This window comes from Emys orbicularis, chromosome 2, assembly GCF_028017835.1.
Source record: "Emys orbicularis isolate rEmyOrb1 chromosome 2, rEmyOrb1.hap1, whole genome shotgun sequence".
NCBI lineage: Eukaryota > Metazoa > Chordata > Testudines > Emydidae > Emys > Emys orbicularis.
Window position 1 is genome coordinate 300,392,343 of NC_088684.1, and position 23,906 is coordinate 300,416,248.

Below are 23,906 nucleotides of genomic sequence, written 5' to 3' on the forward strand. Positions count from 1 at the left end.
ACGAGGTTTGCTACAGGGATTGGTTCCTGGGTTGGTGTTTCTGTGGTGTGGTGTGTAGTTGCTGGTGAGTATTTGCTTCAGGTTGAGGGGTTGTCTGTAAGCGGGGAGTGGCCTGCCTCCCAAGGTCTGTGAGAGTGAGGGATCGTTTTCTAGGATAGGTTGTAGATCATTGATAATGTGCTGGAGAGGTTTTAGTTGGGGGCTGTACGTGATAGCCAGTGCTGTTCTGTTATTTTCCTTGTTGGGCCTGTCCTGTAGTAGGTGATTTCTGGGTACCTGTCTTGCACTGTCAGTTGTATCTTAGGGCATGGCTGTAGGCAATGGATCGTGTGATGTGTCCTGGATGGAAGCTGGAGGCATGTAGGTAAGTATAGCAGTCAATAGGTTTCCGGTATAGGGTGGTGTTTATGTGACCATCACTTATTTGCACTGTAGTGTCCAGGAAGTGGATCTCTTGTGTGGACTGGTCCAGGCTGAGGTTGATGGTGGGGTGGGAAATTGTTGAAATCCAGGTGGAATTCTTCAAGGGCCTCCTTTCCGTGGGTCCATATGATGATGTCATCAATGTAGCGCAAGTAGAGGAGGGGCGCTATGGGACGAGAGCTGAGGAAGCATTGTTCTAAGTCAGCCATAAAAATGTTGGCATACTGTGGGGCCATGCGGGTACCCATAGCAGTGCCACTGACTTGAAGATATAAGTTGTCCCCAAATCTGAAATGGTTGTGGGTGAGGACAAAGTCACAAAGCTCAGCCACCAGGCATGCTGTGGCCTCATTAGGGATACTGTTCCTGACAGCTTGTAGTCCCTCCTCATGTGGAATATTGGTGTAAAGAGCTTTTACATCCATGGTGGCCAGGATGGTGTTTTCAGGAAGATCACCAATGCATTGTAGTTTCCTCAGGAAGTCGGTGGTGACTCAAAGATAGCTGAGAGAGCTGGTAGTATAGGGTCTGAGGAGAGAGTCCAAATAGCCAGATAAAACTGCTGTAAGAGTGCCAGTGCCTGAGATGATGGGGCGTCCAGGGTTTCCAGGTTTATGGATCTTGGGTAGCAGATAGCTCTGGGGGTGTGTCTGTGTAGATTTGTTCCCGTGCTGTAGCAGGGAGTTTCTTGAGCAGATGGCGTAGTTTCTTTTGGTACTCCTCAGTGGGATCAGAGGATATTGGCCTGTAGAATGTGATGTTGGATAGTTGCCTGGCAGCCTCCTGTTCATAATCCGACCTCTTCATTATGACTACAGCACCTCCGTTGTCAGCCCCTTTGATTATAATGTCAGAGTTGTTTCTGAGGCTGTGGATGGCAATGCATTCTGTATGGCTGAGGTTATGGGGCAAGTGATGCTGTTTGTTCACAACTTCAGCCTGTGCACATCTGCGGAAGCACTCTATGTAGAAGTCCAGTCTGTCATTTCTACCGTCAGGAGGAGTCCACACAGAGTTCTTCTTCTTGTAGTGTTGGTAGGAGGGTTCCTGTGGGTCAGTGCACTGTTCAGTGGTGTGTTGAAAATATTCCTTGAGTCGGAGATGACGAAAGTAGGCTTCCAGATCACCGCAGAACTGTATCATGTTCGTGGGGGTGGTGGGGCAGAAGGAGAGGCCCCGAGATAGGACAGACTCTTCTGCTGGGCTAAGTGTGTGGTTGGATAGATTAACAATATTGTTGGGTGAGTTAAGGGTACCACTGTTGTGGCCCCTTGTGCTTTAGTGTTTTCCTGCATCAGTGCCTTTATTTGTTGCTTTGTTTTAATAGAAACAATTCTAATTACATATTTATATAGCATCTTTCATCCAGAAAGATCCCAAAATATCTTACAGACTTAGCAAACTCGCTCAGTGTACACAGGAATCACTGCATCCTCCAGTGAAATAAGTTAGCTCTTTGACAGTGCATGCCTCACACTATCCAACAGTTTAGGGCAGGATGTGAAAATGAGGAGAAGGTGAGGGAACTGGAATTATTTAGTCTGCAGAAGAGAAGAATATGGGGAGATTTGATAGCTGCTTTCAACTACCTGAAAAGGGGTTCCAAAGAGGATGGCTCTAGACTGTTCTCAGTGGTACCACATAGGCAGGGCCGGCTCTGGCTTTTTTGCCGCCCTAGGCAAAAAAGCCACCGGCCACACACCCCCCCCCCCCCCATTGCGGCAGGGGAGGGCGCCGAGCCCGGCCGCGGGCCCGCAGTCCCCAACGGGCCGGAGCGCCGGGGGGAGGGCAGAGAGCCCCCGGCGGCCAGAGTGCCGGGAGCAGGGCGGAGAGCCCGGCCGGGGCTCTCCACTCTCCCCGGCGGCCAGAGCGCCGGGAGGAGGGCGGAGAGCCCCCGGCGGCCAGAGCGCCGGGAGGAGGGCAGCGAGCCTGGCCGCGGCTCTCCGCTCTCCCTGACTGGCCGGAGCACCGGGGGGAGGGCGGCGAGCCCGGCTGGGGCCCCGCTCTCCCCGACCGGCCGGAGCGCCGGGGGGAGGGCGGCGAGCCCAGTCGCGGCCCCGCTCTCGGGCCGGAGCGCCCCGCCGCGCTGCCCCCCTCCAGGCGCCGCCCCAAGCACACGCTTGGTGGGCTGGTGCCTGGAGCCGGCCCTGCACATAGGACAGACTCTTCCGCCGGGCTAAGTGTGTGGTTAGATAGATTAACAATATTGTTAGGTGAGTTGAGGGTACCACTGTTGTAGCCCCCTGTGGCATGAAGTGAAGTGTGTGTTATAAATGGCTTGTCTCGTTTTTGTAAAGTCCAGCCACAGGGAAGTTTGTGTGGAACGTTGGTTTTGTATGAGAGTCTCCAGTTTTGAGAGCTCATTCTTGATCTTGTCCTGTCTGCTGTACAGGATGCTGATCAGGTGGTTCCTCAGTTTCTTTGAGAGTGCGTGGCACAGTCTCCCACCATAGTCAGTGTAGTATGTCGATTGCAATGGATTTTTTTTACCTTCAGTCCATTTGGTAGGACGTCCAGCTGTTTGCACTTGGAGAGGAAGATGATAGCTGTCTGTATCTGCGAGTTTTTTGTTGAGGTTGATGGATTTCCACTCCATACAGCTAAATGTAGTGCCTTGCATGGTGTCAAGTATCAGGAGGTAGCCATGTTAGTCTGTATCCACAAAAACAACAAGGAGTCTGGTGGCACCTTATACACCCTTTATACACCCCATCACAGGTTGTATAAAAAATTCCAGTTTGCAGTATATATGTGTTATCCAGCAAATAACATACACTGATATAAAGAGAGATTGTATTTTAAGGCATATGCGCAAGGGGGAGAGTTGGAATTTTCTAACTTCAGAGGCAGGGTTGCCAAATGTCTAATCGTACAAATCTGAACTCTCTTGCCCCACTCCTACCCCGCCCCTTCCCTGAGGCCCCATCCCTGCCCTGCCCCTACTCCGAGGCCCCGCCCCCTGCTCACTCCATTCCCCCTTCCTCCGTCATTTGCTCTCCCCCACCCTCACTCACTTGTTCATTTTCACCAGGCTAGGGCAGGGGGTGTGGGCTCCGGGGTGGGGCCAGAAATGAGGAGTTCAGGGTGTGTGAGGGGGCTCAGGGCTGGGGCAGGGGGGTTGGAGTGTGTGTGGGGGGGTGAGGGTTCTGGCTGGGGGTGCGGGCTCTGGGTGGGGCTAGAGATGAGGAATTTGGGGTGCAGGAGGGGGCTCTGGGTTGGGGGTTGCAGCAGAAGGGTTTGGAGTGTGGGAGGAGGCTGTGGGCTGGGGCAGTGGGTTGGGGTGCGGGGTGGGGGAGTTAGGGCTCCGGCTGGGGAGTGTGGGCTGTGGTGTGGGGCTGAGGATGAGGGGTTTGGGGTTCAGGAGGGGGCTCAGGCTGGGGCAGAGTGTTGGCGTGTGGGAGGGGGTGTGGGGTGCGGGCTTTGGGAGGGACTTTGAGTGTGGGAGGGGGCTCAGGGCTGGGGCAGGGGTTTGGGGTGCAGGAAGGGGATGAGGGTTCCGTGAGGGGGCTCAGGGCTGGGGCAGAGGGTTGGGGTGCGAGCTCCAGGTGATGCTTACCTCAGGCAGCTCCCGGAAGTGTTCAATATGTCCCTGTGGCTCCAAGGCACTGGGGCAGCCAGGGAGCTCCGCACACTGTCTTCGCCCACAAGCATCGCCCCCGCAGCTCCCATTGGCTGCAGTTCCCAGCCAATGGGAGCTGCAGAGTCGGCGCTTGGGGCAGGGGCAGCGTTCAGAGTCTCACTGGCCGCCCTTGCGCCTAGGAGCCGGAGGGACATGCTGCTGCTTCCGGGAGCTGCATGGAGCCAGGGAATCTTCCTTAGCCCCCGTGCGCCGCTGACCAGACTTTTAATGGCCTGTTCAGAGGTGCTTACCGGAGCTGCCAGGGTCCCTTTTCGACCAGGCATTCCGGTCAAAAATTGGACACCTGGCAATACTGTTCGGAGGGTGTGATTTCAGAATCTTACTGTTGAACTAATGATAATTTTTGCATGAAAACTATATATACACACCCACGACCACACAATCTCCCAGGTCAGGCAGAGGCAAACTGAGACTGACTTTCTTCCTGTTCTGTTTCTCCTCTGGCAGTGGCATAGAACTCCTACTACCCAGGAGACTGATGGCTTCCAGGTGAAGAGGCCTGGTGATGTGAGTGTGCGGTGCACACTTCTCCTCATGTTGGATTACCAGGTCAGTGCATTGCGCTTGGCGAGGTTGTTGCTGACACAAAACACAAACATCAGGATACAGTACATCACAAGAGAGTCACCCTGTCGCATACACCAAGAAATCATTTCCAGCTGTCATTTCTGTGATTCTGAGTGATGGAATTTTTATAAAGGACAGCTTTTGCTGTATTCCTTTTTCAATTGGTAGAGGTGGTAAATGTCATAAATGTACAATATCATGGGCTATATTCCTAGATTCATAGATTACAAGGCCGGAAGGGACCACTGGGATCATCTATTCTGATCTCCTGTATAAGACAGGCCATAGGACTTCTTTGAATTAATTCCTGTTTGATCTGTAGCCTGTCTTTTATAAAAAAAAAATCCCATCTTGATTTAAAAATTGCCAGTGATGCAGAATCCACAGAATCATTGGTAAATTGTTCCACTTGTTAATTACCCTCACTGTTAAAAATGGATGCCTTATTTCCAGTCTGAATTTGTCTAGCTTCAACATCCAGCCATCGTATTATAATTTTATTTGCTAGACTGAAGAGCTTACTATCAAATATTTGTTCCCTATGTAGGTACTTATAGACTATGCTCAAGTCACCCCTTAACCTTCTCTTTGTTAAGCTAAATAGATGGAGCTCCTTGAGTCTGTCACTATAAAGTATGTTTTCTAATCCTTTAATCATTGTCATGGCTCTTCTTTGAACCCTTACCAATTTATCAACATCCTCATTGAATTGCGGACACCAGAACTAGACATGCTATTCCAGCAGCAGTTGCACCACTGCCAAATACAGAGGTAAAATAATCTCTCTACTCCTACTCAAAATCAGTATTCCCTCTAACTTTTCCCACCCATGTGCCGAATGAATTTTGTTATGTGCACCAATATGGAGGTGATGTGTGACACATCACCTTCATATTGGTGCACATAACAAAATTCATGTGGTGGGAGTGGGGCCAAGGGGTTTGGAGTGTGAGAGTGGGCTCAGGGCTGGGGCAGAGGGTTGGGGTGCAGGGGTGTGAGGGCTCCGGCTGGGGGTACGGGCTCTGGGGTGGGGCCAGGGATAAGGGGCTCAGGGCTGGGGCAGAGGGTTGGGTGCTGGGGGTGCGGGCTCTGGGGTGGGGCCAGGGATGACGGGTTTGGGGTGCAGGAGGGTGCTCTGGGGCTATGGTGGGGAGAGAGGACTCCCCCCAGCTCTCTCTCCCCGCAGCAGCGCTGGGGCTGCAGGATAGGCGCCCCTTCCCCAGCCCCAGCAGGTCCAGGCCAGGACTGGGTTCGGGCTGGGGAAGGGGCGCCCTGGCCGCACCTGGGGCCATGCTGGGCTGCTCCAGCACCTGGATCCATGCCAGGCTGAGCCGCGCCTAGGTCCTGGCTGGGACGGGACAGGACGCTCCGGCTGTGCCTGGGTCCACGCCGCCCTGGCTGCAGGTGAGTCTAGGCTGAGCCGCCCCGGCCATGGCTGGGGCCGAGCCGGGTTGCACCACCCCGGCCGCTGCAGGTCCAGGCTGCAGCAGAGTTGGGGCCGGTGGGTGGGCGCCACAGCAGGACCGGGCCGCCCTGGCCGCAGCAGGTTGGGGGCTGGGCTAGGTTGGGGATAGGGGAGGGGCAGGTCCCTGGGCGGGGTCCCTAAATAGGCTGCCGCGTGGCCGCGTAGCTTACAGGGAACTTAGCTCGAAATACCCGTTTATGTATCTAAGGATTGGGTTAGCCCTTTTGGCCACAGTGCCTCACTGGTAGCTCATGTTCAGCTGATTATCCACTATGACCCCTACATCTTTTTCAGAGTTACTGCTTCTCAGCATAGAGTCCCCCATCTTGTAAATATGGCCTGCATTCTTTGTTTCTAGATGTATACATTTACATTTGGCCCTTGCACTTGTTCAAGCTGCATCATCAAGAGTAGGAACATGCAGAGACCACTTGAAGTGGTTCTTGTTTTTTGGTGCTGATAGTTCTGTGGATGCTCTTATTTGTGTTTGGGAGCAGCTTATTATGGTTTAGTTTAAATTTGTTCCTAATTGCCTGAAGCTAAACCAAATAAGAGAGAGAGTCCACATAGCCTTTTGCAACAGTTTAACCAAGTCAATGTAAAAAATAAAAATACTGACAGGATCTATTTTCCATAAACCTATGTTGATTGGCATTAATTCTATTACCCTCCTTTAATTTTTTATTAATCAAGTTATTCATTACCTATGTAAATGGTGATACTAATTCAGGTTAGTCCCTCAAGGGGGAAAAGTGCCTCAAGTGTGTAACTTTTATATTGGTGCAATTTTTTTCTTAAATCCATCTAGTCACTGAAAGAGTAGCAGGAGTGAGACAAGCTGAAAATGAGGCCTGGTAAATGTATATAGGTTTGTGCTCTTAGGTAGGTAGACTGGTCAATGGACGAATTCCCCATGTGACATACAGACCCTTTGGCAAAGGGTCCCCTGTTGTTTGCAAAGAGTTCACTTCAGACCTGAAAAACTCATTACACCAAACATGTCTTACAGGCTATTTGTCCATAAAGAATATCATAACCTGTCAAAACATAATCATTGCAGATGATACCAAGATGGGAGGGGTTGCAAGTGCTTTTGAGAATGAATTAAAATTCAAAATGATCTGGACAAACTGGAGAAATGGTCTGAAGTAAATAGAATGAAATTCAATAAGGACAAATGCAAAGTACTCCACTTAGGAAGAAACAATCAGTTGCACACATACAAAATGGGAAATGACTGCCTAGAAAGGAGTACTGCAGAAAGGGATCTAGTGGTCATAGTGGATCACAAGCTAAGTATGAGTCAACAGTGTAACACTGTTGAAAAAAAAGCAAACATTCTGGGATGTATTAGCAGTAGTATTCTAAGCAAGACATGAGGAGTAATTCTTCTGCTCTACTCCATGCTCAACACCTCAATTGGGGTATTGTGTCCAGTTCTGGGCACCACATTTCAGGAAGGATGTGGACAAATTGGAGAAAGTCCAGAGAAGAGCAACAAAAATGATTAAAGGCCTAGAAAACATGACCTGTGAGGGAAGATTGAAAAAATTGTGTTTGTTTAGTCTGGAAAAGAGAAGACTGAGGGGGGACATAACAGTTTTCAAGTACGTAAAAGGTTCTTAAAAGGAGGAGGGAGAAAAATTGTTTTTCTTAACCTCTGAGGATAGGACAAGAAGCAATGGGCTTAAATTGCACAAGGGCAGTTTAGTTTGGACATTAGGAAAAACTTCCTAACTGTCAGGGTGGATAAGCACTAGAATAAATTACCCAAATCTCCATTATTGGAGATTTTTAAGAGCAGGTTAGACAAACACCTGTCAGGAATGGTCTAGATAATACTTAGTCTTGCCATGAGGCAAGGGCCAGGACTAGATGACCTCTCGAGGTCCCTTTCAGTCCTATGATTCTATGATTGCAAGATATATGTATGGATAATAGTTAAGGAATAATGTATTTATATTGAAACTATGCTTTATGGACTTGGAGTAGAAATCAGTCACCAGGAGATAATGTGTCTTTTTGATTACACATTCAAGCAAGAAGGAGATGTCACTCTTTCCTAGTCAGCCAGTGAGGTAATGCAAGGTTCTGTGGTCTACTCTTGCCACATCCCGGAACAATCAATGGAAAATCATCAGAGACAACAATAAACAATTGAAACCACTTAGAGGTAGAAAAGGAACTCTGCAACAGGGCAGGGGTTTGCCCTGCCTGTGAATAGAAACAAAAGACTGTTTTCAGTGTAAGAATGTGTTGAGAAAGGCACTCTGGATTCATTCACTGAGGAAAACTCTGGGCGGAGGTGGGTGTTTTCATGAACGTTTGGATCCTAGTTCTTGAGAAACCAGCCACCTTTGCAAGAGACTGAACTTTGGCGGCAAATCTACTTTATTAGATAGGAAAGATAACTATTGATAAGTGTAGACCCAGGTTCAAAGTTTTATAGTTTTGTTGTGTACTATAACCACTTGTTCTTCTTTGAATGCTTGTTCATGTCAATTCCAATCAGCTGTGTGTGCGCACATGTGCACAGTAACCAGAAGATTTTTCCCCTAGCAGCAACCTTAGGGTCGGCCTGGGCGCCCGCTAGAGTCGTACCTTCATGACATCCAATATAGAGCCCTGCCAACCCTACACCCCCTCAGTTCCTTCTTACTGCCAGTAGCTGGAATTTCCCCTTGCTCTTCTCTTGCTTTGGCAAGTGGATTAGCAGTGCTTTATACGCTGTACATAGTTAGTTTCCAGTAGTTAATATAGTTTAATAGTTCTTTATAAGTTTCAGTTACGGGGGGTTCTTCCCAAATTTCCTCCCCCCCCCATTTGTTACCGGGGCATGCTGCGATCCCCGAGCTTTAAGACTTGCCAGATTTGTGTGAAGCGCATGCCAAAAAGTCTCCTCCACACCGGCTTACGGTGCCTCGGTGAGGGTCACCAGAAAGACCGCTGCAAGATCTGTCGGGAATTCTGACCAAGAACCATTAAGGAGAGAGAGCAGCGTCTCAAAATTCTCCTTATGGAGGCAGTTCTCCAACCTCAGTCGGACCAGGCGCCGGGATCCTGCTCCCAGCACATCGTCTTTGGCACGAAGCGCTCCGGCACTGTCTTTGAAGGATCCGGCGCCGAAGAAAGATGCTGGCAAGGAGGCTGGGCACCGTCATGGAACCTCTCGGGGACAGTACAGCCTTCGGCACTGGTCCCAATTGCCAGCGCAGAAGAAAAAGAGGTCAGAGAGAGGCCGATCTCCCTTGGCAAGACCCAGGGACCAGCCACCAGTGGCACCTCAGTCGGACCACAGCTCGGGAACTCCTGCCCAAGCGACCATGTTGACTCCTGCCCAAGCGAGGCAGTCGAGTCCGGGCCCATCTCGCTCACCACACCCATCACAGCATCTACTGCTCCTGTCCACCCCAGAGGCTTTCGAGGTGGCGCAGGACCTGCTGAAACTTATGCCACTGTTCTCGCTGCTGAGACTGGAGAGTGTCCCGGCACCACAGGGTGCAGTCTAAGGGAAAGCCAGCGATGATTGCATGCCGATCCCCATCACCTCAGCACCTTTCTACTCCAACGCTGCCATCCGGGGAGCGCAGTCGGTTCCTTGCTTCTCGATGCTCTACCTCGAGAGGAGCAGCGCCACCCTGGTCCTCCTACTCAGAGTCAGAGTCAGACTCATACCGCTCCGACTATAGCAGGAGCAGAAGATCCTCCTCCTGGCACCATAGGCTGTCCTGCCCAATGCAGTGGGCCCCTCAATGGCAAAATCCACAGCAGTGGGCATTTTGGACTCCGTGGGCTTTACATCAAGCCCAGGGTCGGAGTCAGGGGTCCCGCTCGTGTGCAGCATCAGTGGCGTCCGCGACATTCGTTTCACTACGTTTGGCACCGGAGCCAGTGCCTCGGTCGTTAACACCAGCACTTGTGGTGCCATTTTCGGCACCGGCACTGACTGTGGCACCGACATCGACTGCTTCAGCACTGGAGGCATCAGCAGCCCCGATTGCAGCTAGGGTGCACGATGCACTCTCAGCACCAGCACTGACACTGCCTCTGTCATTGGCACTGGCTGTGCCGGCACCTTCGAGAACCCCAGTGCTCATGCTGAACCAAGCGCCGGCACCAGTGGGGGGCCCAACGTCGGCACTGACACCCGGGCCATTCACAGCACCGGGGCCAGGCCAACCTACTGCAGTTCCCAGAGGGTCAAGAGATCCCTTGGGTGGGGACAGTAGGGAGCAACCACCTGCCCTGCTGGTCTCCTCCTCCTCCTCACCAGATGAGGCCCTAGCGGGCCCTTCAGTAGACCCAACTCTGAAAGACTCCAGAGTGTAGCAGCAGCTGCTGCGCCGGATCGCCCAGGGTCCGGGTATTAAGGCGGAGGAAGTTGTGGATGATGCGGACCCTATGGTGGACATCCTGACTCCCTCCGGCCCTGCCCTTATCGCCTTACCACTGATAAAGACAATCATGGACATGACCAAGAACCTTTGGCAGACCCTGGCCTCACTGCCGCCTACGGCCAAGCGCAATGAGCGCCGGTACTTTGTGCCCTCCAAGGGCTATGAGCACCTCTATTCCCACCCTCAGCTTGATTCCCTGGTGGATGCCGCTAACCAGCGGGAGAGGCAAGGATTTCAAGGCCCTTTGCCCAAGAATAGGGACGCCAGACCTTTTCGGGCAAAAGGTTTAATCCACAGGGGGACTGCAACTGTGAATATCCAACCAATAGGCCATCATCAGCAGGTACTCCTACAATGCCTGCTTGGGGATTGCTAAATTTACAGAGTTGCTCCTCCCGGACTCCCGCAGCGAATTTTTGGCTTTGGTTGAGGAAGGGAGACTGATCTCCAGAGCGTCCCTTCAGGCAGCACCTGACAGGGCAGATGCAGCAACCAGTGTTCTTCTTCGAGTGCTTGCTCATATCGATTCCAATTAGGTGTGTGCGCACCGCGTGGACGATTGTCGGAAGATTTTTACTCTAGCAACACTCGGTGGGTCGGCTGAGGCACCCCCTGGAGTGGCGCCCTTATGGCACCGGGTATATGCCCCGGCCGACCCAGCGCCCCCTCAGTTCCTTCTTACCGTCCGTGACTGTCGTTGGAATTGTGGAGCGCGGCTTAGCTGATCTCCACTTCCCTAGCTTCTAGCTCGTTTATAGTTGTAGATAGTTTTTATAGAGTAGTTGTTATTAGTTTCTAGTTGTAGTTAATAGTTGTTATTGTTGTTAGTGTAAATAGTAATTGGGGGTAAGGGGCTTCTCCCCTTCCCTCCCTCCCGGTACCTGGGCTCATGCCTAGGTCTCCGGGTTTCAGACCATGCTCGGCCTGCCTTAAGCCAATGCCTACGGGAGACCCCCATGACTCCTGTTTGAAGTGCCTGGGGGAATCCCATAAATCAGATAAGTGCCCCATTTGTAAGGTATTCAAGCCTCAGACTAAAAAGGAGCGGGACTTTTGCTTGAAGCAGCTCCTTATGGAAGCGGCACTTAGCCCGATGTCCTCGGCTCCACGTCGAGACCCGGCGCCGACCCCGTCGGTCCGAAGCACACCTCCGGCACCGGAAGCAACAGTTTCACGGCCCGGCACCGGCAAAGACTCCCAGCACCGGACGTCTCCGGCACCTCTACCAGCACGGCATCGCTCACTGTCTCCGGGACCCAAGAAGCAGCACAAACAACCTGCTGCTCCTTTGCAGTTGCCGGCACTGCCTGTGCCTCCCTCGGAGCCGCGTCCCGTGCTGGACTGCCCCGCGAAGGCTCCAACTCCGGCACCGTTGATTCCGGTGCCACAAGCGCCGTTGAGTCCGGTGCATGTAAGCTCCCCGGTGCGTACCGCAGTCGAGGTCGGCCTGCCTTCCATCCCGGAGACTTTCTCCATGGCACGCGACCTGATTGCGCTCACCGAGCCGAGACGTCGCAACCTTTGGTACCACCGGTACGGGCTGTTCCCTCGAAAGGAAAGCCCTCCACGATGTGCCCTCCGTCGCAGAGCGAGACGGGACGGCACCAATCCCGGTCCCAATCCCGGTCCCGATCCAGATGCTGGTCTCGTCCATGGCACCGCTCGCAGTCCCGGCACCGATCACCATCTTGGTGCCGGTCGCACTCATGGCGCCGCTCCACCTCACGAAGATCTTCCCGGTACGGTCGGTACCGGTCCAGCTCCCGGCACCAATCCCGGCGCCGGTCTACTCGGAGTCAATCCCAGCACCGTTCCTCCCATAGATCTTCGTTGAGGTCCAGATCTGTCTCCCGGCACCGATATGACCGCCAGTCCCGATCCAGGTCGCGGTACCGCTCGAGACCATGGCGCCGATCTCTATCTCCATGGCGCGGGGCAACAACGCAAGACAGGGCGACCCAGCATGCGCGATCGGCTCCACCTTGGCCGTCCCGTCCCAACTTGAGGTCATCCCAGGCAGAAAGTGGCTACCATGTCCAGGACCAAGATGCGGACGGTGCTAGCCAATGGCACGACGAGGGGCAGGATCCTGGTCAGGGACCTCCGCAATGGTCCTTTTGGACCTCTTGGGCATACCATTAGGCCCAAGATGTCCCCTCGGGGGCTTCTCGCTCTGCCCACTCGGAACCCCGGGTTCCGGAGGCCACTGTGAGTCATCCTCCCCCGGGGGGTTCGGAGGCAACGGCCCTGCCCTCAGCTCAGGCCCATGCCCCTAGCATGGTGGACTGAGGGCAGCCGGACCCTCCCCAGGACCCGTTAGTCCCTGGAGTATCCTTCTCGTCTTCACCTGACAAGGCAGTGGCGGGTATGTCCTCCTCTGGCCCCCCACCTATAGACCTCCGTGCACACCAAGAGTTGCTTCGCAAGGTGGCACAAAACATAAGTCTCCAGGTGGAGGAGGTGGTGGAGGTCGAGGATCCAGTAGTGGACATTTTATCTGCCAATACCCCAACACGTATAGCCTTGCCGTTTATTCGGACCATCCAGGCTAATGCCAATACGATCTGGCAATCTCCAGCCTCTATTCCTCCCAGTGCCAAGGGGTGGAGAGGAAGTACTTGGTCCCCTCCAAAGACTACGAATACTTGTATATTCACCCCCAAACGTGCTCCCTCGTTGTACAGTCCGTTAATGAGAGGGAAAGACACGGCCAACAAGCTCCTGCTCCTAAATCCAAGGACGCTAGACGCCTGGATTTATTCGGGCACAAGATTTATTCTACTGGCGGCCTACAAATCAGAGTGGCTAACCAGCAGGCCCTCTTGAGTCGCTACAATTATAATACCTGAAACTCGATGGGAAAGTTCAAAGAGCTTATCCCTCAGGAGTCCAGGGAGGAGTTCAGGGCCCTACTAGAGGAGGGCAAGAAAGTAGCCAGGACATCTTTGCAGGCCTCAACAGATGCAACAGACTCGGCGGCTAGGACTCTAGCCTCGGGCGTAGCTATGTGCCGCATTTCATGGCTGCAGGTCTCTGGTTTCCCACCGGAACTCCAGCAGACTATTCAGGACCTGCCCTTTGATGGCCATGGTCTGTTTTCAGACAAGACTGACTCCAGACTCTAGAGACTGAAGGATAACCGGGCCATCATGCGTTCATTGGGCATGCATACCCCGGTGATGCAACATAGGCCCTTCCGACCCCAACCACAGCGCACCTACCCTAATCCCCAGCCGAGACAGGACTTCTCTAGAAGACGCAGCCAGGGTGGTAGGAAGAGACAGGCCAGAACCAGGGCCCCCCCAAACCTTCGGCGGGGTCCAAACAAAACTTGAAGGTGCGCCCGAGGGCAGAACACCAGTCTCCTTCCAGGATCCTTCCCCACCTTTCACCAACTGCCTCTCCTATTTCCTCCCTGCGTGGTCCCGCATAACGTCAGACTGCTGGGTCCTATGCACGGTGGAAAGTGGATACCGCCTTCAATTTGTTTTGTCCCTCCCCGTCCCTCTTCAGGGACCCCTCTCACAAGTACTCCTCCTACAGGAGGTGCAAACGCTCCTAACTATCGGAGCTATAGAGGAGGTTCAAGGGAACTGAGGGGCAGGGGGTTTTACTCCCGTTACTTCCTAATCCCAAAGGCAAAGGGGGGGCTACAGCCCATTCTGGACCTGCGCGGACTCAACAAATTCATGGTAAGGTTGAAGTTTCGCATGGTTTCCCTGGGGACCATTACTCCTTCCCTGGATCCTGGAGACTGGTACGCCGCCCTTGACATGAAGGATGCTTACTTCCACATAGTGATTTACCCGCCGCACAGGCGTTTCCTTCGCTTTGTGGTCAACCAACAGCACTTCCAATTTACCATCCTTCCCTTCGGCCTATCCACGACACCAAGGATCTTTACAAAGTGTATGGCCATCGTAGTTGCCTCACTCCTTTGACATCAGATCCAAGTGTTTCCGTACCTCGACGCCTGGCTCATTTGGGGTCGCTCCAAGGTCCAGGTGCAATCTCATGTTCAGTTCACCATGAGTTTGTTCAGACAGCTGGGCCTGCTGCTCAATGTCGAAAAGTCCACTTTGGAACCGATCCAAAGAATAGACTTCATCGGAGCAGTCCTAGATTCAAAACTCGCCCGTGCGTGCCTACTGCATATCCGCTTCCAGTCCATGGTGAGCATTATCCATGGCCTCCAAAGCTTCCCGACCTCGACAGCATGCACGTGCCTTGGTCTCCTGGGACACATGGCGTCTTGCACCTTCGTGTCCAGACATGCCAGACTGTGCCTCCGTCCACTTCAGGCCTGGCTCTCAACCGTATACCGCCCAGGCCGGGACAATATGGGACACAGTGGTCACAGTACCAACGGAAGTCTTAACCTCCCTGGTCTGGTGGCTGAACCCCAACTCGGTATGCGAAGGGGTGCCATTCCATGCCCCGCAGCCGTCCCTGGTCCTAACCCCGGACACATCGTCTTTGGGTTGGGGTGCTCACCTCGCGGACCTTCGCACACAGGGTCTTTGGTCCACACAAGAGATATCCCTGCACATCAACGTACGGGAACTGAGAGCGATACGCCTGGTGTGCCAGGTGTTCCGCAAGCACCTTCAGGGTCGTTGTGTTGCAGTTTTCACAGACAACACAACGGCCATGTTTTATATCAACAAACAAGGGGGAGCGCAATCATCCCCCCTCTGTCAGGAAGCCATTTGCCTGTGGGAATTTTGCATAGCCTACTCGAGCAACCTGGTGGCGTTGTTTCTCCCAGGAGTCCAGAACACCTTGGCAGATCGCCTCAGCAGGTCCTTTCTGGCTCACGAGTGGTTGATTTGCCCGGACGTTATCCATTCTGTTTTCTGGAAGTGGGGGTTTCTCCAGATAGACCTTTTTGCCTCTCATGAGAATCAGAAGTGCCAGGTGTTCTGCTCTCTCCAGGAGCGCTCCCTGGGCTCCCTGTTGGATGCCTTCCTGATACCATGGAAAGACCGCCTGTACTACGCCTTTCCTCCATTCCCATTAGTCCACAAGGTCCTTCTCAAGTTACGCAGAGACAAGGCTCGCTTAATCTTGATCGCCCCAGCGTGGCCCAGGCAACATTGGTACACCACTCTCCTCAATCTGTCGGTGACCACCCCAATCCCACTTCCGTTGTGGCTGGACCTGATCACTCAGGAACACGGTTGTCTCTGTCATCTGGACCTGCAATCCCTCCACCTCACAGCATGGATGCTGCATGGCTAACTCAATTTGAGCTACGTTGCTCCCGCTCGGTGCAGTAGGTATTTTTGGGTAGCAGAAAGCCCTCTACTAGGTCCATGTATTTGGCCAAGTGGAAGCGTTTCTCCTGCTGGTGTGCTCTAAGCAATACTGCCCCTCTGGAGGCGCCAGTACCTACCATCTTAGACTATCTCTTGTCCTTGAAACAGCAGGGCCTAGCAGTTTCATCCATCAGAGTACACCTAGCAGCGATTTTGGCCTTCCATCCGGGCGAAAATGGGCGCTCGGTCTTCTCCAATCCCATGGTCAGCAGGTTCCTCAAGAGATTGGAATGTCTGTACCCGCAAATTCGGCATCTGGCCCCTACGTGGGACCTCAACCTGGTCCTATCCAGACTCATGGGTGCCCTGTTCGAGCCGATGGCCACTTGCTCGCTCCTATACCTTTCCTGGAAAACAGCTTTCCTTGTTGCTATCATCTCGGCGAGACGTGTGTTGGAGCTTAGAGCCCTTACGTCGGACCCATCGTATATGGTGTTTCATAAGGACAAAGTACAGCTGCAACCCTGCCTTCCTTCCTAAGGTGGTGTCTGCCTTCCATGTCAACCAAGACATCTTCCTTCCGGTCTTCTATCCGAAGCCGCATGCTTCTCGACGAGAACAACAGCTGCACTCCCTAGACGTTCGCAGGGCCGTCGCCTTTTACATCGAACAAACGAAACCTTTTAGGAGGATGACCCAGCTGTTCGTAGCTTTGGCAGACTGGATGAAGGGCCTCCCGGTCTCCGCCCAGCGCATCTCGTCCTGGATCACATCTTGCATCCGTGCATGACTTGGCTGGCGTGCCAACTTCGCACCTTACTGCCCACTCCACTCGGGCTCAAGCTTCCTTCTCCGCCTTCCTGGCTCATGTACCCATACAGGAGATATGTAGGGCAGCGACTTGGTCATCGGTGCATACCTTCGCCGCCCACTATGCGATAGTTCAGCAGTCCAGGGGTGATGCTGCATTTGGTTCAGCGGTCCTTCACTCCGCGACATCTCACTCCGAACCCACCGCCTAGATAAGGCTTGGGAGTCACCTAATTGGAATTGATATGAGCAAGCACTCGAAGAAGAAAAGACGGTTACTCACCTTTGTAACTGTTGTTCTTCGAGATGTGTTGCTCATATCCATTCCAAACCTGCCCTCCTTCCCCTCTGTCAGAGTAGCCGGCAAGAAGGAACTGAGGGGCTGCTGGGTCGGCCAGGGCATATATCCGGCGCCATAAGGGCGCCACTCCAGGGGGCGCCTCAGTCGACCCACCGAGTGTTGCTAGGGTAAAAATCTTCCGACGATTGTGCACGCAGCACGCGCACACCTAATTGGAATGGATATGAGCAACACATCTCGAAGAACAACAGTTACAAAGGTGAGTAACCGTCTTTTATGGTTACTGGAGTGGCCATGAGAAGGGGCTCATGGCTCCAGGTTTCTGGCCTCCCCTATGAGGTACAGCAAACCATTCAAGACCTGCCCTTTGAGGGTGAGACTCTTCTCAGAAAAGATGGACAAAAGGCTGAACAGCCTTAAAGATTCCAGAGTCACCCTCAGGTCCCTGGGCCTATATACAGTAACTCCTTGTTTAACGCTGTAGTTATGTTCCTGAAAAATGCTACTTTAAGCGAAACGATGTTAAGCGAATCCAATTGCCCCATTAGAATTAATGTAAATGGGGGGGTTAGATTCCAGGAAAAAAAATTTCGCCAGACAAAAGACAATATTTTATTTATTTAAATAAAATATAGTCTTTTGTCTGGCGAAAAAAATTTCCCTGGAACCTAACCCCCCCATTTACATTAATATATATAATATATGTATATATACACTATAAGTTTTAAACAAACAATTTAATTCTGTACACAGCAAAGATGATTGTGAAGCTTGGTTGAAGTGGTGAAGTCAGAGGGTGGAAGAGTGTGGGATATTTCCCAGGGAATGCCTTACTGCTAAATGATGAACTAGCACTCGGATGAGCTTTCAAGAGTTAATACATTGTTGTTAATGTAGCCTCACACTCTAAAAGGCAGCACGAATGGAGGGAGGGGAGACAGCATGGCAGAGAGAGACAGACACACACACTGTGTGTGTGAGAGAGAGAGACGAGCATTGCCCCTTTAAGTACGCTGACCCCACTCTAAGTACACTGCCTTTTTAAGTAGATCAGCAAGTTGAGCTGCCAGTAAACTGCTGCCAGCAAGCTCCCTCGGTCCTGAGCCCTGTTGTGTCCCCCCCTTCTCTGTGGAGATAAGGTACAGGTGCAGGGGGAGGGGGACACCCTGACATTAGCACCCCGCAGCTCCACCACCCCGCACAGCAAGCAGGAGGGTCCCAGGAGCAGCTCCAAGGCAGAGGGCAGGAGCAGGCAGTGGGGGGAGGGACAGCTGAACTGCCTGGCAACTGATAGCCTGCTGGGCAGCTGCCGCACAGGAAACTTAGGGGAGCTGATAGGGGGGCTGCCGGTCCACCCAGGTTCCAAGCCCCCACCAGCTAGCTCCAACGGACTGCTCTTTCTGCAAGAGTGGACAAAGCAGGTGGCTGCCAAACAACGTTATAAGGGAGCATTGCGCAACTTTAAACGAGCATGTTCTCTAATTGATCAGCAACGTAACAACGAAACAACGTTAACCGAGACGACTTTAAGTGAGGAGTTACTGTACTCCTTCAACGCAGCGGAGACACTTCCGCCCACAGCCCCAGCAGCTGTTCGGTCAGCAGAACTGTCAAGACAGTCCAGAAGGAGGAATTGGAATGGCAGGAGAAGGCCACACCAACCCTCTGGCCAGGGCTCGGAACAACCCAAGCCGCCTTCAGGGCCCAAGCCGGCCTTTTGAACGCATGGTCAAGGATGGTGTACCACACCTGACAGTGGATCCACCCTGCCTTACCTTCTCATCCTGACTATCCTCTTTCTTCCGTGCATGGTCCCGTATCACCTCGGACCGATGGGTGCTCCGCATGGTAGAGAGGGGTACTCCATCCAATTCTGTGCCTTCCCATCCTTCCACACTCCTTCCCCATCCCTCTTCAGGGACGCTTCTCACAAGCAGCTCCTTATCCAGGAGGTGCAGTCGCTCCTATCTTTAGTGGAAGAGATTCCTCAGAAGCACGGGGGCGAGGGCTTCTATTCCCGGTATTTCCTAATACCGAAAGCCAAAGGGGGCCTTAGGCCCATCCTTGACCGACGAGAACTCAACAAGTTTGTGAAGAAACTCAAGTTCCGTATGGTCTCTCTGGCCTCCATCATTCCCTCATTGGATCCAGCAGACTGATATGCCGCCCTCGACTTAAAGGACGCGTACTTTCATATCGTGATCACCCAGCCCCACAGGAAGTACCTCAGGTTTGTGGTGAACAACACCCACTCCCAATTTACAGTTCTCCCGTTTGGCCTGTCAGCAGCACCTTGTGTTTTCACCAAATGCATGGCAGTTGTCACTGCGTTTCTGTGCAGGCACTGAGTACAGGTGTTTCCGTACCTCGATGACTGGCTGATCAAGGGCCGCTCCAAGACCCAAGTGGAAGGTCAGATCAGATTCATCAGAGCCACCTTCGTCAACCTGGGTCTCCGTCTAAACGAAGCAAAATCGACTCTGTCCCTAGTCCAGAGGTTAGAATTTATAGGGGCAATATTGGACTTGACCCAGGCCAGGGCATACCTGCCGCAAGCGAGGTTTCAGGCCCTGACCAATATCATTCAAGGCCTCAGACAGTTTCCCACCACCACAGCAAGAAACTGCCTGAAGCTTCTTGGACACATGGCTGCCTGTACCGACATGGTGCAGCATGCCAGACTCAGGCTTCGACCTCTTCAGTCGTGGCTTGCATTAGTGTACCACCCGGCCAGGGACTGCTCCCCCCCCCACCCCCCGGTCCTCGACTCCCTCCTATGGTGGCTTGACCCTCAGGAGGTGTGCTCAGGCATCCCCTTCGCCAGTCTGCAGCTGTCTCTGTTGCTAGTGATGGACGCATCAGACTTGGGCTGGGGAGCACATCTAGGAGACTGCAGGACTCAACGTCTCTGGTTTCAGACAGATCTGGCTCTCCACATCAATGTCAGAGAGCTGAGAGTGGTGTGCCTGACGTGCCAGACCTTCCGAGCACACTTAACGGGACAATGTGTATCAGTCATGACGGACAAAACCACAGCAATGTTCTATATCAACAAACAGGGGGTGCACGCTCCTCTCCCCTCTGCCAAGAAGCCCTCATGCTCTGGGACTTCTGTGTAGAACATTTAATACACCTGCAGGCGTCGTACCTCCCCGGGGTACAGAATGAGCTGGCGGACCACCTCAGCAGGTTGTTTCATGGCCACGAGTGGTCTCTTCACCCGGCTGTCGCAATTTCAATCTTCCAGAGATGGGGATTTCCCCAGATAGACTTATTCGCCACGTGATACAATGAAATGCCAGCAGTTCTGCTCCTTCCAAAATCACAGCCCGGGCTCCAGCGCGGACGCATTCCTCCTCCATTGGGGATGTTGTCTCCTATACGCCTTTCTGCCAATACCGCTTGTTCACAAGGTACTCCTCAAGATCCGGAGGGAACGAGCTCAGGTCATATTGATACCACCAGCTTGGCCCCATCAGCACTTGTACACATCTCTCCTAGACATGTCCATGGAAGCCCCGATGACCCTGCCGCTCTTCCTGGACCTTCTAACACAAGATCACGGTCATCTTCAACATCCGAACCTTGAGTCACTTCACCTCACAGTGTGGAAGCTCCATGGTTGAACCCAATGGAGCTTTCCTGTTCAGATCAGGTTAGACAGGTCATCCTTGGCAGCAGAAAACCCTCTATGAGAGACACGTACCTTGCCAAGCAGGTGAGATTTTCAATCTGGTCGGCGCAGCATCATTTGTGCCCAACACTAGCTTCAGTGCCGCTTATTCTGGACTACCACCTACATCTGAAGCAGCAGGGGCTTTCGTTATCGTCAATAAGGGTGCACTTAGCTGCCATTTCGGCCTTTCACCCGGGCAAGGAGGGCCTCTCTGTGTTTGCTAACCTGACGGTCAGCCTGTTCTTAAAAGGGCTCGACAGGCTATACCCTAACATCCGTTAGCCTGTCCCGGTCTGGGACCTCAACCTGGTCCTGTCTAGACTCACGGGACCCCCCTTTGAGCCCTTGGCGACGTGCTCCCTGCTCTACCTCTCTTACAAGGTGGCGATCCTGGTGGCGATAACCTCGGCCAGGAGGGTGTCTGAACTCAAGGCTCTAACCTCAGAGCCCCCTTATACTGTGTTCTATAAGGATACGGTGCTGCTCAGATCTCCTCTTGCTTTCCTCCCGAAGGTGGTATCACAGTTTCACATTACCCTAAGCCACATTCTAGCAGCAGGGAGCAGAGACTCCACTCACTAGATGTCTGCAGGGCGCTAGCGTTCTACATTGAGAGAACGAAGCAGAAAATCGGTCCAGCTGTTCGTGGCGGTGGCAGACAGAATGGAAAGGCCTACCCATGTCATCACAACGCATTTCGTCATGGATTACAGCCTGCATCCGCGAGTGCTACAACCTGGCGGGGGTTCCCCCACCCCCAATCATTGCGCACTCCACCATCAACAGCATTCCTGGCTCAGGTTCCCACTCAGGAAATCTGCAGGGTGGCGACGTGGTCCCCCATCCACACTTTTACCACGCGCAGTATGATTACGCAGCAGGCCAGAGACGATGCGGCCTTCGGACGAGCAGTGCTCCAATCAGTGGACGACTCCGACCCCGCCTCCTGAACTTGGGCTTGTGAGTCACCTGATTGGAATTGACATGAACAAGCACTCGAGAGTGAGTTGTGGAAAAAATGATTACTCATCTTCTCGTAACTGTTGTTCTTCGAGATGTGTTGTTCATGTCCATTCCAATACCCACCCTTCTACCCCTCTGTCGGAGCAGCGGCAAGAAGGAGCTGAGGGGGTGGAGGGTCGGCAGGACCCTATATTGGATGCCATGAAGGCGCAACTCCAGGGGGCACCCAGGCTGACCCTACGGTTGCTGCTAGGGGAAAAATCTTCTGCCTGGCGTGCCTGCGGCGCGCACACACCTGATTGGAACAGACGTGAACAACACATCTCAAAGAACAACAGTTACGAGAAGGTGAGTAACCGTTTCTTTCCACCACTCACTCTTGTGTCTAGTTAAATCTTTATTCTTTCTTAAATAAACCTTCTTTTGTTATAAGTGCTCACAAGTGCTATATGGTTTACAGGAGTATGGTTTAAGGTAAAACTGGCAAACAGGGGCACACTGTACCTTTGGGTGCAGAGGCTCTGGAAATTCTGTGAGTAGCCTGTGTCAGGGGCTGGATATGAGAGGGAACAATTCAAAGCATATTTGCATATTGAGATTTCTCTCTGCCTGATTCAGAGGAGGGATTTGAATCCACATCTCCTACCTTTCAGATGAGTGTATTAATCACCAGGTCATTCTCTCTCTCTCTCTCTCTCTCTCTTTGACCCAATGAATATTTAAGTATTTATGCAAAGTGGAACAGCAACAACTGGAGCAGTTGAGTGATCCAGCCACCAGGCTATAGGCTATGCTGCTCTCACCTGGGAGGGAGGAGAGCTGAGTTCAAGTCTCTGCCCTAAAGAATATTTAAGTATTTATACAAAGTGGACAAGCGTCAGCAGGCATGAGTGAGACCAGAATAGCCTTTAGTCTGATTGTCGGGATGCTCACCTGGAAGGCAGGGAGAGTTGAATTTAAGTTCCTGTTGCAGAGTGGGGATTCAAATGTGGGTCTGAGTCCAAGATCCTATGCGAATGCTCTAACACTGTACTAACATTTATAAGGGATGGACAGACAGACACACACTTCCAATTTGCTGACAAATTCTGAAATTTTTTGAAGATGAGCCGAATATTCTATTTTTTTTTATTGCTAGCTGAACCAAAAAATCAGTTGTTTGCCCTGGTCTATTTATAACTCATTTTAGCTAGGAGACTGGATATCTTAGATGACTGCTAATGGGACTTTCTAGATTGTAGATCACTGATTCAAATTTGGGCTGCATCAATAGTGATGAAAAGTTGTTACCCTCTGATGGCTGTTTAGTGGCCTGCTTAAATGAATTAATATTGGTGGTTCTCAGTCCAATTTCTTGTCCCCACATGACAAAAGCCATGATCAAAATTGGTACTGATCGGTCCCCTTGTCGGTAGGCTCAACACATCGGCCAAGAGTTCCACAAGGACTGAACTTTCCTTTCACCCTTAAATATTGTTCTTCCAGGGCAGGGTTGAAGCACACTTCCTGGGCAGCTTGCACTTTTGCTGCCTTGATTACTTGAGTCTGTCACCTTTTATAAGGAACAAATTCACTCAGAAATTAAAAACAAAATTCACCTCAACCCTGTGCATCTTTCTGTCTGTCTGTTTCTCTCTCTCTCTCTCTGCTGCAGCCTCCACAGTTTAAACTGGACCCACGACTGGCCCGTTTGTTGGGAATACACACACAGACCCGATCAGCAATTATCCAGGCCCTCTGGCAGTACATCAAAACAAACAAACTGCAAGACTCCCATGATAAGGAATACATCAACTGTGACAAATACTTCCAGCAGGTAACTCCCTATTGGTAGCAAGATCTCTTCAGAGCTTGGGACTAGCACCTGGCTGTTTCTTGAATGGGCAGGAGGTACTGAATAAAAGTTTCCTTTTATAATTCTCTGAATTTCTTCAGTTCCACATGGCTGTCAGCAGGCATTACCACCAATGAGACAAACACTCTTCACATATCTTTATTTTGCAGTGTAGACAAAGCCCCCAGAGACACATACCCACGTAGTTCTTCCTTCTACTTCGCAGTGCTGGAAGGAATTTGTCTTGCTTTTCTGTATTCTGTATTAATTGTTTTGCACAGCTCTGACTTATGAATTAAAGTTTTCCTAATTACCATTTTATACCAGTCTTACAATATAACCTGCTAATTCTGAATGGTTGATTATAGGAACAAAGTGAGTGAGGTAATATTTTTTATTGGTCCAACTTCTGTTGGTGAAAGAGACAAGTGTTCGATCTACACAGCTCTTCTTCAGGTTGGTTATACACAGACTCTGTCAGGAGCGGAAGGACATGCCATATGTCTCTTGAAAGGCATTTTTTTTCTACATTTGCAGTAACTTGTAAGATTTCACTTGTGATCTCTATGTAA

The 23,906-nt window shown here is 51.9% G+C and overlaps 1 protein-coding gene across 3 annotated transcripts in view; it reads left to right on the plus strand.

Moving 5' to 3' along the window:
* SMARCD3 (SWI/SNF related, matrix associated, actin dependent regulator of chromatin, subfamily d, member 3) overlaps positions 1–23,906 on the plus strand; it is a 157,537-nt gene that overhangs the window by 101,648 nt on the left and 31,983 nt on the right. For all 3 annotated transcript variants that reach the window (XM_065398732.1, XM_065398733.1, XM_065398734.1), the window contains 2 exons: positions 4,511–4,612; positions 23,155–23,316. In XM_065398732.1, coding sequence (XP_065254804.1) covers positions 4,511–4,612; positions 23,155–23,316 — 264 coding nt within the window. The remainder of the gene's footprint in view (positions 1–4,510; positions 4,613–23,154; positions 23,317–23,906) is intronic.